At 41.2% G+C, this 15,340-nt stretch overlaps 1 protein-coding gene across 1 annotated transcript; it reads right to left on the bottom strand.

Annotated features, from left to right (window-relative positions):
- Positions 1–10,864: 10,864 nt before the first annotated feature.
- Positions 10,865–14,229, bottom strand: LOC134107146 (serine/threonine-protein kinase pim-1-like). The gene is made up of 11 exons (XM_062558611.1): positions 14,196–14,229; positions 13,728–13,894; positions 12,859–13,015; positions 12,665–12,775; positions 12,416–12,544; positions 12,192–12,286; positions 12,065–12,112; positions 11,751–11,960; positions 11,475–11,655; positions 11,196–11,363; positions 10,865–11,096 (listed from the first exon to the last, which is right to left on the bottom strand). Exons 1-11 carry the CDS (start codon positions 14,227–14,229, stop codon positions 10,972–10,974), a joined length of 1,425 nt encoding a protein of 474 aa, XP_062414595.1. The 3' UTR covers positions 10,865–10,971.
- Between the last annotated feature and the right edge of the window lie 1,111 nt (positions 14,230–15,340).

The following is a 15,340-nucleotide window of genomic DNA, read 5'->3' as shown; positions in this document are numbered from 1 at the left end:
ATTTTCACAGGTCAGCGGGGATGTTTCTTTCACTGAAGTTCAATTTTAGAGGTCCCAGGATTCTAACAGTAATGAAATAAAGAATTTTATTTATATAGAAAATACAGTAAAATGGGCTTGCACAGATTTGTTGTTAAAATATATTAATGTAAAAAATGCATATTAGTATTTTAAAATGTAGGTATAGCATACATCAAAAAGAAGGACAGAGTGTAATTAAAGGAGCAACAGAACTGAAATATCTCCTGATGTCCTAAAGCAGTGTTTCTCAACTGGTGGGGTCGCAGACCCGTTTGTAAAGGGGTGATGGTGGGTCCCGGAGCCAAACCAGTTGAGAACCACTGCACCAGTTGAGAATCACTGCTCTAGAGCAGGGGTCCCCAAACTTGTTCCTGTGAGGGCCAGATAACTTTTCCCTTCCCTGGAGGGGGCCGGGGTCAGAAAAAGTGTGACGATTGCAGTGGGTGCCTAAATGTAAACATTTATTGTCTTCCAGAAAGCCACATATAACCAAATAATAACAATCCGTGATCTTCACAGAAAAAAAGTCAGGAAAATAAATAATATCACTTAATGAAATAAATAATAACCAAATAATCTTCTCTGGGATCTTTACAGAAAACAATGAAATAAATAATAACCGCCACCGCATCTTGACAGAAGAGAGCATTAAACAAACAAATAATCGTTTGACCAATGCAGGTTAAATACCTGCATTCTGAATCAACCTTTTCTCCATTATTCCGTTCTACTTCACAGGGGCTAGTCTAGGATTTGCGTGGCCAGACTGAAAAAAAAATCATAATGCCCCTCTGGTATTGTTCAGGGGGCCGGGCCAAATGTGGAGGCGGGCCGTATTTGGCCCGCGGGCCTTAGTTTGGGTCCTCAAAAGGGGCTCTTTTACCCCTGGGGGTATGTGAAGGCACTTCAGGGGGTACGTGAGATTATTTTTGTAAATGAATTTAAAATTAGCATCTATTCAAAAATCCTTTGAAACATTTTTTTTTCTTAGGGGGATAAAGAAATATTTCTTAGGGGGTGGATCACTAAAAAAACAGGTTGAGAACCACCTTTCTAAAGACAGTTCAGGAACTAAGGGACAGACTGTGGACGGAATTTTAAACAAAAAACTATTGTGAATCTAACGTTCCTAACATTAGACTTTTCAGTTTCCAATGAGATAATGAATAATTAAATAAATTCCTCAAGACGAGAGCTTCCCTAGAAAAACATTATTTTTTAAGAGGAACAATTTGACATGTTGGGAGAAAAATAATGATTTATTCAATTGCTTAAAAATATTTCATAAATTTGAAGTATTAGCATAAAGACTCAAAAGATTTGGCTCTGCTCATCTCTCTTCTGAGATCTCTTCTTCTGTTGTCCTACTGCAGTCAACGGCTCAATGTGACACTGTGTCCAGAGCCTTTTTCTATTGTAATGTAAATATTCAAACAGTTTCAACCATAGATGGTTCTTCTCAGGTCAAAGTGGAACTTGTGAGGTAATTAAGGATGAAACATCACAACATTATCTTTACCAGAAATGAGTTGTCTAAGAGAGGGACACTGTGCTCACTGTGGTATTTAGGGTCCGCGCTATGACTAGTCGTAGAGGAACCTATTGTTTTTCAAGGAATTATCATAATTATTATTATTATTCTCACAAACCGCGGGCCTTTTTTTTGGGCCTTTATCATATTCAAAAAGTTGTTAAATTTGGCATGGATATCCAGACTGTTAAAAAATGTGATAATTTTTGGGTCTTACGTTTGGGTATAAAGAAATATCTCTATAGCGCCCTCTAGAAATTTAAAAAAGACCACACTAAGCCAGTTTGTGCCCCGGATGTCCGATCCACTTGAAAGTTGGCACACAGGTCCTCTTTGGCATCCTCTACAAAAAAAGTCAATCATGGTATGCAAATGCACCTAACTAGATTTTCCACCTTTTTGAATTTAGTGAAAAACACATTTTTGGCAATTTCTCCTAAACGCTGAGTTTGATTGTCACGAAACCGTCGGTGGATCATTATTGGGTTGATGTGCCCTTTATATATCAGAATGGTGCTGATAACTCATTGTTTTGATGAGATATGGTCACATTTTTCAAAAAACTACCATTCGCCACGAACGTCTAATCTGCTCCATATTTCTCATATAGCATGAACTTCTCACCCTTTAAAAATCCATATGATCATTTCTGACCTCTCTTATGGTTTAACAAGATATTACGATTAATGAACTTTTCAAGGGGTGTGGCTTAATCTGGCAAGATTTATAACTTCCAATAGCTTGGCCTGCCTACACCAAAATTGCAGGATGTGTGAACATTGAACCCCTGAACCCAAGCTAATTTTATCAGAATTTTTGAAGATTAGGGGGTGCTGCATTTAATCACTAAAGATGTGCCTTTTTGGCATATTTTCATCATTTCTTACAGTTGTAAAAGACCAAACTCCTCCCAGGGATTAAACCTGATTCTTTTCAAATCCACGCAGTGTGTTCTTGAGACCTTGGCCTCTAAAAGTTGCAGTTGAAATATTAAACTATGTGCATAGGGTATGAAGGTAGATTTGTGTCTTTATTATGCAAACCAAAAAACATGTTTGGAGAGAAAATTTCTTGCATTGCATGCAAAAATGAAGTTTGTAAGTAAAAATATATAAACTGAGAAATAATTATTTGTTAGTTTTGCTTATGAAACTATTGTTGTTGCTCTCAGACAATAACTTTTGCTCTCAAAACAAAAACTTTTGGTCTCGAAACAAAAACAATTGGTCTCGAAAAAAAACTCTCTCTCAGATTTTTTATTGTAGTGGCTTATGCCGCTGAATGAACCAGGAGTTTCTATTGGTGGATCGACTGAGCTCTTGGCGTCTGTTCCGCCTTGAACTCTAACCGGAGGCGACTATGGGGAGCGACACGGAGGTAAGCGGACTTTGTATTTTGTCAAAATCATTTAAAATGTTTTCATGTTGTTAGTGTAGCGGAGAGTTTTATTAAGAACGACATGGAGGGCTGCTGTGTTGACATGAAGCCTCGCTTTCAGTGTTGGGAAAGTTCACTTTCTACATGAACTAGTTCAAAGTTCAGTTCACAAGTTTTAAAATGAACTAGTTCAATTCATAGTTCAAACTTCAAAATATTTGAACTAAGTTCACAGTTCCAAACAGTTCAGTTCTTTTTTTCCATATTGTAGCAGACGTGCGGAATAACACACGAACACCGGGCAGCTCAAGTGTATTTTTCTTTATAATACTGCGACGTCGCTCGCTCGCTCCGCACTCGCTCCTGAGTGTCGGGTTCAGCGTTCCTCTCCAGACCTGCTCACTGTTTTTAAGCACAGGGAGACAATCAGTTAAATGCCTCCCAGCTGCGCTTATTACCTGCCGGCACCGTTCCCTGCACCCCTCCTCCCAGCTCTCCCCCCCCTGCAGCTGAGCTAATCACACCCCACCACCACATACCCCCACCGCCCGACTTAGGCCGGGGAGCCGTCCGGCCGAACCAACTCGCAGCGCCAGGCGCTGTTGGACTCCTCTATTACCCCCATCTCCAGCATCGCCGCTAATTCCCGCTGAACCACTTTTCTCTTGTGTTCAGGTAACCTGTAGGGCCGTGTTCGCACGGTCACGCTCGTCTCAATGTGGTGCGCTATGAGGTCCGTGCGACCTGGCAGGAGAGAGAGAGATCATTAAACTGACTTTGCAACCGGGCTAAGTCTGTTTTCTGGGCCGCAGAGAGATGGGCATCGAAGTGGAGCCGGGTCGGATCGGTGGACTTAGGAACCTCGGGCCCCAGCTCCTCTCTCTCAGCTACTGCGGACACCAGCGAAACAGACTCCGCCTCCCTCCATTGTTTGAGGAGGTTGAGGTGGTAGATCTGCGTAGCTCCGCCCCTGTCAGATCGCACCACCTCATAGTCGACGTCCCCCACCCGCCGTGTGACCTCGAAGGGCCCTTGCCACCTGGCGAGGAGTTTTGAGCTGGAGGAAGGAAGCAATACAAGAACATTTTCTCCCGGTGTAAATTGTCTCAGCTTTGCTCCTCTGTTGTACAGCCGTTGTTGATGCTCCTGGGCCTCGAGCAAATTCTCACGTGACAACTCACCCAGTGTGTGGAGTTTGGCTCGCAGGTCCAGGACGTATTGAATCTCGTTCTTACCGGGGCTCGGACCCTCCTCCCAGTGTTCCTTAAGCAGGTCGAGCACCTCCCGTGGTTTCCTGCCAAACAGCAGCTCAAAGGAAGAAAATCCCGTGGAGGCCTGAGGCACCTCCCGTACTGCAAACAACAGAGGATCAAGCCATTTATCCCAATGACGTTCATCGTCGTGAATGAACTTACGAATCATGGATTTTAAGGTTTTATTCAGCCGCTCCACCAGCCCGTCGGTCTGGGGGTGATAGACGCTGGTCCGAATAGACTTAACTCCCAGTAATTCGTAAAGTTCCCGCAGTGTACGTGACATGAACGAGGTGCCCTGGTCCGTCAGAATCACTTTCGGGATTCCAACGCGGGAGATGACCTGAAACACTCCTCGCGGAGATGTTGCGCAATGGCACTGCCTCGGGATATCGTGTTGCGTAATCCACCAGAACTAGCACAAAGCGATATCCCCGTGCACTCCGGTGAAACGGCCCGATAAGGTCCATACCTAAGCGCTCGAACGGCACCTCCATTAACGGGAGCGGTCGCAGCGGCGCTCTCGGAATGGCCGGCTGGTTCACTAGCTGACACTGCGGGCAGGACGCGCACCATCGGCGCACATCCGCCCAAATGCCTGGCCAGTAAAATCGGGCCGTTATCCGGTCCATAGTTTTGTCACTACCCATGTGGCCCGCCATCGGGTTATAGTGAGCCGCCTGGAAAATTATTTCCCGACGGCTTTTCGGTATTACTAACTGAGTGTTCTCCTGACCTGTACGAGTGTCACGACTCACTCTGTATAACCTGTCCCTGATCAATGAAAAGTGCGGGTATGATAATGCGGTGTCAGGGCGCACCATGTGACCATCAATACGTATCACCTGGTCGAAGGCAGAGCGTAGAGTATCATCACGAGACTGTTCCAGTGGAAAATCTTCCATGGAGCGTAATTCGGGAGCCCGCGGAGTCTCCGTGGGAGGCTCCGTCGGTTCCCCGTCCCTGTCTGCAGTGTCGGACAACCTCGCGTCACCACTGAGCACCGCACACATCCCGCATGTCCCTGCTGATCGTGACCGCACCCCCGCACCCCCGCACACTGCCCCGCTAGCTTATGAAACCCTGCCCAGTCCGTCCCCAAGATTAGGGGGTGCGTAAGGCGGGAGCTAACCGCAACCTTTATCTTATGCTTTTTACCCCCAAACCTAATCTCTACCGGTACCACTGGGTAGTCGTGAACATCCCCATGCACACACTTAATACACACCCGCGATGCCTCCACCAATGCCCCGGGTCGAACCAGCCTCTGGTGGATCATGGACTGCGTGCAGCCCGAATCCACCATCGCCTGGTATGTACTGTCGCTCCCGGACCAGGGGAGGGTGTTGGAGGTCTGGCAACCCTCACCGTCTGGCCCACCTCCAACAGTGGGCACTCCCGCCGGTAATGCCCGGGCTGCCCGCACCTCCAACACTCCTGCCCTGGCGGTTGAGGCGCTCTCGGCGGGTCGGGAAGAGTGCCGGCCCAGGTCGGTTCCGCATGGTCGGCCCCCCTGGTACGAGCTGGTGATCGCGGTGTCGGCAGGGGCCACGCCGCGGCCGGCTGCTGGGTCCTCCTTCGCGGCGTGGGGACTGGTTGCGGTGACGCGGGCGGGCGTCCGCCGTCGCCCCGTCCGCCGGGGTGAACCGCCAGGTGGTCCTCCGCCAGGGTGACCGCGGCCTCCAACGTCGCCGGGCGGTGGTATTGGACCCACGACGAGGTCCGCGGCGGCAGCCCCTGCAGAAACTGCTCCACCACCACTTTCTCCCCCACCGCCGGTGCTCCGCCCGCGCCCCCCGCCCGCGCCCCCCGGCTGCAGCCACCTGTTGGCCGCGTCTCGTAGCCGCTGAGCAAAGGCGAATGGACGGTCCTCCGGCCCCAGCCTCGCCTCCCGGAAACGCCTCCTGTGGTCCTCGGGGGAGAGCCCCAGCCGGTCCATGATGGCCTTCTTCACCCCGGCGTAGTCATGCCTCGCCCCGGGTGGCAGACCCAGGGCTGCCGTCTGCGCCTCCCCGGTCAGCAGTGGCAGAAGGCGGATCGCCCATTCGTCCGCCGGCCACCCGCACGCCCCCGCCATCGCCTCGAACATCTCTAAGTACGACTGCACCTCGTCCGCCGGCGTCCTCTTGTGCAGCACTACTCCCGCGTACGCCGGGGGACCCGTCACCGGTGCTGCCGCGACTGGCCGGGCCACCAACTGCTCCAACACCCGGGTCTGCCGATCCGTCTGGGCTTGGAGCGCCCCCAGAAAGTGCCGGTTGGACTCGGCCTGCTCGCGATGCATCGCGGCGATCTCGCCCAGCATCCGCCCAAGCGTGACTGCCGGCTGTGCCATCCCCTCCACGTGGTGATCACCGGGTTCCATTCTTCTAGTTGGGCGCCACTGTAGCAGACGTGCGGAATAACACACGGACACCGGGCAGCTCAAGTGTATGTTTCTTTATTTTTCTTTATAATACTGCGACGTCGCTCGCTCGCTCCGCACTCGCTCCTGAGTGTCGGGTTCAGCGTTCCTCTCCAGACCTGCTCACTGTTTTTAAGCACAGGGAGACAATCAGTTAAATGCCTCTCAGCTGCGCTTATTACCTGCCGGCACCGTTCCCTGCACCCCTCCTCCCAGCTCTCCCCCCCCTGCAGCTGAGCTAATCACACCCCACCACCACACATATGTTGCTGCAAGCTATTATTTTTAAAAAAACATAAAATGCCTAAGACCATCATAATGTTAAAGATAAAGTTTGCAAAGCGGCAAAGGAGTAGCGAGGACCCGTCCAACGCTGCTCATTCATTTACAGTCAACTACTTATGCAGTTTGTCGGGTAGACCCCAGTTTAAAGTTTAAAACGGCACAATAAAGAAATACTCAAACCATGAATAATAAAAATAAAAGTTCATCAGATTCAAGCTTAAGTTTGGTTGTTGAGTACCACTATGAAGCTTGGCTACAACACACAGAAGGTTTCCTCTTTCTAAATGTGCGGGTTACATTTTAGGATCAATTTTTCTCTCTTCTCTGAAATACAACATGATTGAAATAGTGATTAAAATGCTTCAGCAGCGACATCTTCACCCCAAGTTCTCTTTTTATTGTTTGTGCCTGAATCATATAAATAAAGTTTGTTTATTTGTAATGAATAGAATTAGTTAGTGCTTTTAAATGTCTGACTTAATTCTAATAAAAATGATCATGTTAACCACGATAATATACTTGAATGAACACTTTAAATCAGGATTAAAATATTAGTTGAAAAGCAATCAAACTCCCATGTGTCATTTATATTCAAACTCATTAACTCAAGAACACTGTAGCTTAACATAAGTCAAAAAGTAATAATAAAGAACAGATTAATTAATCTTTGTGGTCTAAAGAAAAGAAGAATTCATTTGGTTTAGATCATATACGAATGTATTTATTCAGTAATCCTATTTTGGAGAATTGGGGTCCCGTAGCTCATCACTGGATTTCCTCCGATGTAGTTCCTCACATACTCCTTTCTGTCAAAGTAAGAGAGCAGTGGGTATCAGGGTATTTATATACATATATATAAATTAATATATGTATTTATACGTATATATATTATATATATTTAATATTAAATGGTTGTATATATTACATATATTTGTATTAGATATAAATATATACTTATTTTTGGCCGCCAGCTTCAACATGATGGCGATCTCAATGGAAATTTTGTTCCCTTCGTCGTCCAGTAACGCGAGAGTTAAGGATCAGAGTGTCAGGATGGGGTGCTGGAGCAGGTTGCAGGCGGAAGGAGGAAGGACTCAAACGCAGGCTTCTCGAAAACCGTGCTCTTTATTCAAACCGGGGCAGGACGTGCTCCAACGATGGGTAACATTGACAATGACGCGACCAAGGACAACAGGCACACGGGGCTTAAATACACAAGGGAGGTGCAGGTGATTGGACACAGGTGGGAACACTCAGGGAATCACAGGATAGGAAGTGAAGCTCACCCAGAGGCACGAGAGACAAGAAAACTACAAAATAAGACAGGAAGAGGACCCAAACCGTGACACAGAGAGGTTCCTCCGTGATACATTCACAAACAGAGTTTCGAACACAGAACATTTTGACAGTGTCAGGCGTTGCTCACTCACCTCATGTGTGCAGTAGACGTCATCATTAGGGATGTGTTTAATGGCATGTGTTTTATGTATATATTTGTCTGTTAGTGTGTCTTTATGTATATTTATATTTTAGTTGCTATAAGTGTTTTTATATATATATGTTTTTGTGTGTGTTAGTGTGTCTTTGTGTATATTGATATTTTATTATGTATAAGTGTATTTATATATATTTTAGTGGGTATATGTGTATTTTTTATGTATATATTTGTCTGTTAGTGTGTCTTTATGTATATTTATATTTTAGTTGCTATAAGTGTATTTATATATATATATATGTATTCGTGTGTGTTAGTGTGTCTTTGTGTATATTTATATTTTATTTGGTATAAGTCTATTTACCTATATTTTAGTGGGTATAGGTGTATTTATATATATATATATATGTATTTGTGTGTGTTAGTGTATCTTTGTGTATATTTATATTTTATTTGGTATAAGTTTTATTTATATATAATTTAGTGGGTATAGGTGTATTTTTATATATATATATATATATATATATATATTTGTGTTAGTGTGTCTTTATGTATATTTATATTTTAGTTTGTATAGGTGTATTTATATATATATATATATATATTTATATATATATATATATGTATTTGTGTGTGTTAGTGTGTCTTTGTGTATATTTATATTTTATTATGTATAAGTGTATTTATATATATTTTAGTGGGTATAGGTGTATTTTTTATGTATATATTTGTCTGTTAGTGTGTCTTTGTGTATATTTATATTTTAGTTGCTATAAGTGTATTTATATATATTTTAGTGGGTATAGGTGTATTTTTTATGTATATATTTGTCTGTTAGTGTGTCTTTATGTATATTTATATTTTAGTTGCTATAAGTGTTTTTATATATATATGTTTTTGTGTGTGTTAGTGTGTCTTTGTGTATATTTATATTTTATTATGTATAAGTGTATTTATATATATTTTAGTGGGTATAGGTGTATTTTTTATGTATATATTTGTCTGTTAGTGTGTCTTTATGTATATTTATATTTTAGTTGCAATAAGTGTATTTATATATATATATATATGTATTCGTGTGTGTTAGTGTATCTTTGTGTATATTTATTTTATTTGGTATAAGTCTATTTACCTATATTTTAGTGGGTATAGGTGTATTTATATATATATATGTATTTGTGTGTGTTAGTGTATCTTTGTGTATATTTATATTTTATTTGGTATAAGTCTATTTACCTATATTTTAGTGGGTATAGGTGTATTTATATATATATATATATTTGTGTTAGTGTGTCTTTATGTATATTTATATTTTAGTTTGTATAGGTGTATTTATATATATATATATATATATATATATATATATTTATATATGTATTTGTGTGTGTTAGTGTGTCTTTGTGTGTATTTATATTTTAGTTGGTATAAGTGTATTTATATATATATATAAATAAATGTATATATTTATATATATTATATATATAATTAATTTATAAAAATATAGATATATCTGCATATAGATCTATTTAGTATATATAAATATAATTTTAAAAATGTATATATATATAAATATGTAATACATATTTATAATATATAAAAATGTAATATATATATAAATATAGATATAAATAATATATCAATCCAACATATATATATATTATAGATATGTAGATAGATATAATAAATATATATATTATATTATATATGTAAATATTTATATATCTATATATTATTTTTAATTTTATTTATTATATATTATTATATAGATTTATATTTAGATATATCTATTTTAATGTGTATATATATCTTTTTATAAGTGTTTTAGTTTCTTTTTGTGTGTGTATATATATTTTAGTGGGTATAGGTGTATTTATATATATATATATATATATATATATATATATATATATATATATATATATACATATATATGTATATATATATGTATTTGTGTGTTAGTGTGTCTTTGTGTATATTTATATTTTATTTGGTATAAGTGTATTTACCTATATTTTAGTGGGTATAGGTGTATTTATATATATATATATATATATGTATTTGTGTGTGTTAGTGTGTCTTTGTGTGTATTTATATTTTAGTTTCTATAAGTGTATTTATATATATATATATAAATGTATATATTTATATATTTATATATATTATATATATAATTAATTTATAAAAATATAGATATATCTGCATATAGATCTATTTAGTATATATAAATATAATTTTAAAAATGTATATATATAAATATGTAATACATTTATAATATATAAAATGTAATATATATATGAATATAGATATAAATAATATATCAATCTAACATATATATATTATACATATGTAGATAGATATAATAATTATATATATATTATATATATATATATTTATATACCTATATATTACTTTTAATTTTATTTATTATATATTATTATATAGATATATATTTAGATATATCTTTTTTGGTGTGTAAATATATATCTTTTTATATGTGTTTTAGTTTGTCTTTGTGTATATATATATATATATATATATATATATATATATATATATATATTTATCTTTTTATACGTGTTTTAGTTTATTTTTGTGTGTGTATATATATATACACACATTAGTGTTAGTGTGTCTTTTAGTGCATCCCTGTCATTTTGTCTATTGTCTATTTGTGTTTGTGTGCTGAGGTCTTATCGGATTTTCTGAGCCACTGGTGATTCTTCAGCTGCTCCAGCGTGGGACGTTCGTTGGGGTCAATTCTCAGGCACATCTGGAGGAAGTCTTTGCAGTCTGAAAAGTGAAAGAGAAGAAAGGTGAAGATCATCATCAGAATTTAAAATAAAAGAGCAGATTTGTGTCTCTCGACATGTTTGTGTATAGTGTTCTTACTCTTGGAGATGCTTTGGGGGAGATTTTGACGCTTTAAATAAAAAACTAACGTGTCAAATTTTTCAAATTTGTGGAGGGTGTTAAACAGCACCGCTCCAATCTGGAACACTGTGGTGGATCCTGCTTTGTACCCCTTGTTAAGGTGAATCTCTGGGGTGTATATAGATCCTAGAACACGCAGACATAATGAAAAAAGTCAGTGGGGCTGAAAAGCTTTGTTTCAGTGCAAAAGTCACAGATGGGTTGGTGAAGAACCGGAGCAAGAGCCAGACACCTTACCGAAAAACTCATGATAAGTCTCTTTTTTATCGTCGTAACAGCTCAGACCAAAGTCGATGACACGAACTCGTGGGACCTTCGAACTTGTCTCGATCAGGATGTTCTCCACCTTTATGTCCCGGTGGAAAATGTTCTTGTTCTCCAGATCGAGCGCCGCATCGACCAGCTGCCTCAGTATGATCTGACGGAAACAAAAAGAGAGATCCGAGGGATCAGAGGAGGACGCCGTCGACGCGCTTTCATCGCTGTGAATCTGAGCTGATCACAGCAGCTCACCTTTGCTTCTTTTTCCTTCACGAAGCCTCCTTTGCCCATGATATGGTCAAATAAATCTGTAGCGGGGATGGGCCTCTCGATCACCATCACCAGCTCCTCCTCTAACTGGTACCAGTCCAGCAAGGTAAGGTATGGCGATGCCCCCTCCGATTTGGCCGCCAGCTTCAACATGATGGCGATCTCAATGGAAATTTTGTTCCCTTCGTCGTCCTGTAACGCGAGAGTTAAGGATCAGAGAGGTTCCTCCGTGATACATTCACAAACAGAGTTTCGAACACAGAACATTTTAACAGTGTCAGCCGTTGCTCACTCACCTCATGTGTGCAGTAGACGTCATCATTAGGGATGTGTTTAATGGCAACCTACAAAACAAGACTTTTATCAGAGGGTCTCTGCGCATGTGTGTGTGTGCGTTTTGGAACGTGTGTGTGTAGCACTTACGGGTAGGTTGTCGGCCCTGCGGTGGCCGGCGTACACATTTCCAAATCCTCCCGCACCGAGGAGCTCCAGTTGCTCATATTTGGCCTCTAACTCTTCTGCAGACACAAACATGTTGTTTTAATACATTTGTGAGTGACATCGACTACATGTCACCTAAACTCTACCCATCCTGGTATGGTAATACCAATTTCAATTTGACTCTAACAAAACCTAAAACTACTGACCTTGTTTGGTTTTTTTCGGGTCCTCGCTGTCCAGCCTTTGTCTTTTTCTGCTTTGTCCTCCCTCAGCAGTGGCGACCTTCCTCTTGACGCCTCTCTTGCCAACGACCTCCACAGAGGTGTTGCAGCTCCCTACAGAGGAGCGAAAAAAAAAACAGAGGATTGTCAGTTTGTTGTGAACTGTCGAACCCCGTGTTTAGTGAACTGATGACAGGAAGCATCTCCAGGAGCAGTTTCACGCGATCAGCTTACCAGTGACTGCTGAGGTGGACGCTAAATCGACCGTGAGCCTTTGTTTTTCGACCCGCGAAATTCTGACGAGTGTTGGGATATTCTCGTCGGACGATGAGCTTGTATCGTCATCTACAGATGAGAAAAAAACCCAATGAAACATTGAATTGTTGTGAACTAAAGTAACCAACTGCAACAGGAGACAAACTACTGACCTTGTTTGTTTTGTTTCCGGTCCTCACTGTCCAGCCTTTGTCTTTTGCTGCTTGGTCCAGCCTCAGCAGCGGCGACCTTCCTCTTGCCGCCTCTCTTGCCAACGCCCTCCACAGAGGTGTTGCAGCTCTCTACAGATGAGCAAAAAACACAGAGGATCTTCAGTTTGTTGACAGTCACAACAACAACGTGGACAAAAAGCCCCTCAAACCAACAGACAAAACGGTGTCTTTTCTGCCCGGCTAAATCTTATTTAATATTTTAGGAGTTTTATTTTATTTCTAGCAGATCCTCCCAAAAATGCTCAATATGGGAGAAATATCCAGATAACTGCACAATAATAGTTCTAAATTTCATGTGTGCCCCCGCAATTTACAATTTAACTTCACATACGTATCTCCTCAATATCGCCCAACATCGTAGGTTGCTTCTTTTCTTTTTTAACTTGCTTGGATTACAATGTCGGCATAAGTTTTGTAATAAGGCGGATATTATGCTCTCAGGTTTTAACGTATAAGTAAAACAAATTATGAAACCACCGTTGAAGTAATATGGGAGACAGACATTTAAAATCCTGAGGGTAAAGTGTTTGGCGAACTGGTGCTGGGCGACGGTGCACGGAGCTAAACAGGGTGCTCTGGGAACCGTAAGGTTGGTGGTTCAAACCCTGGCTGCTCCATCATTTCCCTTATTGTCATTGTCCCTTAGCAAGTCACCCAACCCCTAATTGCTCCCCGGGCAAAACGTAAATGTAGCAGTTTGACACGATGAGCTTACCAGTGACTGCTGGGGTGGATGCTGAATCAGTGTCATCGAAGACCTCTCGCCTCCTCAGATTTGTCTTACTTTTGTCTTCCTCTTTGCGTTTCACCATTGTTCGAGTGACAATGACGCTTTGCAGGGGGCTTTGGGGACCTTTGCACGGGGCGAGCAGTGCCGCTCTGACGTTGTCGTCAAGAACCTGGTTGCTTCGTACCCTCTTTATTGGGATTCGCCCTCTGGATGACGAACCTTCATCTGATGAGCTTGTATCGTCATCTAGATGAGGAAAAAAAACGTAAAAAGGAGTATTAATTTTGAGGTTAACTAAAGTGGATTGAAATGGTCTTGGGTTAAAAAATACAATGTAATTGTTTTGGATAAATGAGTCAGCTAAATGACGTGTAATGTAATTTTAGCCTTTCACGGCTCAGTCAAAAGAAACAGTAAGAAAAAGTACAGTAGGAGTCAGAGGTTTATCTCAAAGTAACCACTGTAAATTAAAGCCTTCTCCACCTGACAAGTCCAATAAACCATCAAAACCAGTTAACAAAGACTTCTGTCTGGATTCCTCACTTACCTTGAGTTCTTTTTTGGGGCTGAGTACGCGTCATTGTTGCCTTTTCAACAAACTTGGGGCAATGCAAAAACTTGTGTGTGTTCGTGCAGTTGAATTTGCCAGTGTTCTTATGCTGTGAAGAACGGAACATGGAACATGGAACGTGGAGCATGTAACACGGAACGTGGTGAAACATTCTCAGTGAGGTGTTCTGAGGAATCTGCCAATCACTGTTTGGAGTGAACGTGTCATAGAAAGCAGGCTTATTGCTGCCACCAGTACTGATGAAACATGAGATTTTGTGAGTATCGAGAGAGGGCCCATACAAATCCACACTAATTAGGGTCCTCGCTACGACTAGTCGTAGAGGAATTTCTAGTTTTTCTAGCGCCCTCTAGAAATTTTAAAAAGACCACACTAGGCCAGTTTCCGCCCCGGATGTCCGATCAACTTGAAAGTTGGCACACAGGTCCTCTTCGGCATGCTCCACAAAAAGTAAACCATGGTATACAAATGCACCTAACTAGATTTTCCGCCATTTTGAATTTTGTGAAAAACACATTTATGGAAATTTCTCCTAAACGCTGAGTTTGATGGTCACAAAACCTTCAGTGGATCATTATTGGTTCAATGTCCCCTTGATATATCAGTGCTGATAACTCAATGTTTTGATGAGATATTGGCTAATAAACTTCGCAAGGGGTGTGGCTTAATCTGTCAGATTTTTAACTTCCAAATGACTGTTATGCCCTCACCAAAGTTATAGCATGTGTAAATATTAAAGCCCTGAACACACCCTATATTAGACATGATATAACAGATGCTATATTTCCCCACTAGCCATGCCTTTAATACTTACAAACTATAGAGGAGGACATGTGAGTCTACCTAGCATGTTGTATGAAATTAATCTGAGAACCCACTTTCCAGTGATGGTTTAGTTCAGTGATTCTCAACTGGTGGGTCGCGACCCACTAGAGGGTCGCGGACCCGGTTTTAATGGGTCGTGGGCCTTTGCATGGGTAAATTAAAATGTGAATTAAAAAAAAAATCACAAAAAAAATCATCCTGTGATTTTATTTTGAAAGGACTTTTTTAATGCAGTGGAGAGTCGTTTTTTTGATGGCTCTCCCGTCCATGTTTTCAGCAGCGTGTGCCAGTTTGGG

This window comes from Pungitius pungitius, chromosome 17 (assembly GCF_949316345.1).
Source record: "Pungitius pungitius chromosome 17, fPunPun2.1, whole genome shotgun sequence".
NCBI lineage: Eukaryota > Metazoa > Chordata > Actinopteri > Perciformes > Gasterosteidae > Pungitius > Pungitius pungitius.
The sequence above is the reverse complement of the archived record's forward strand: the minus strand, read 5'-3'. Positions and strand labels throughout refer to the sequence as shown.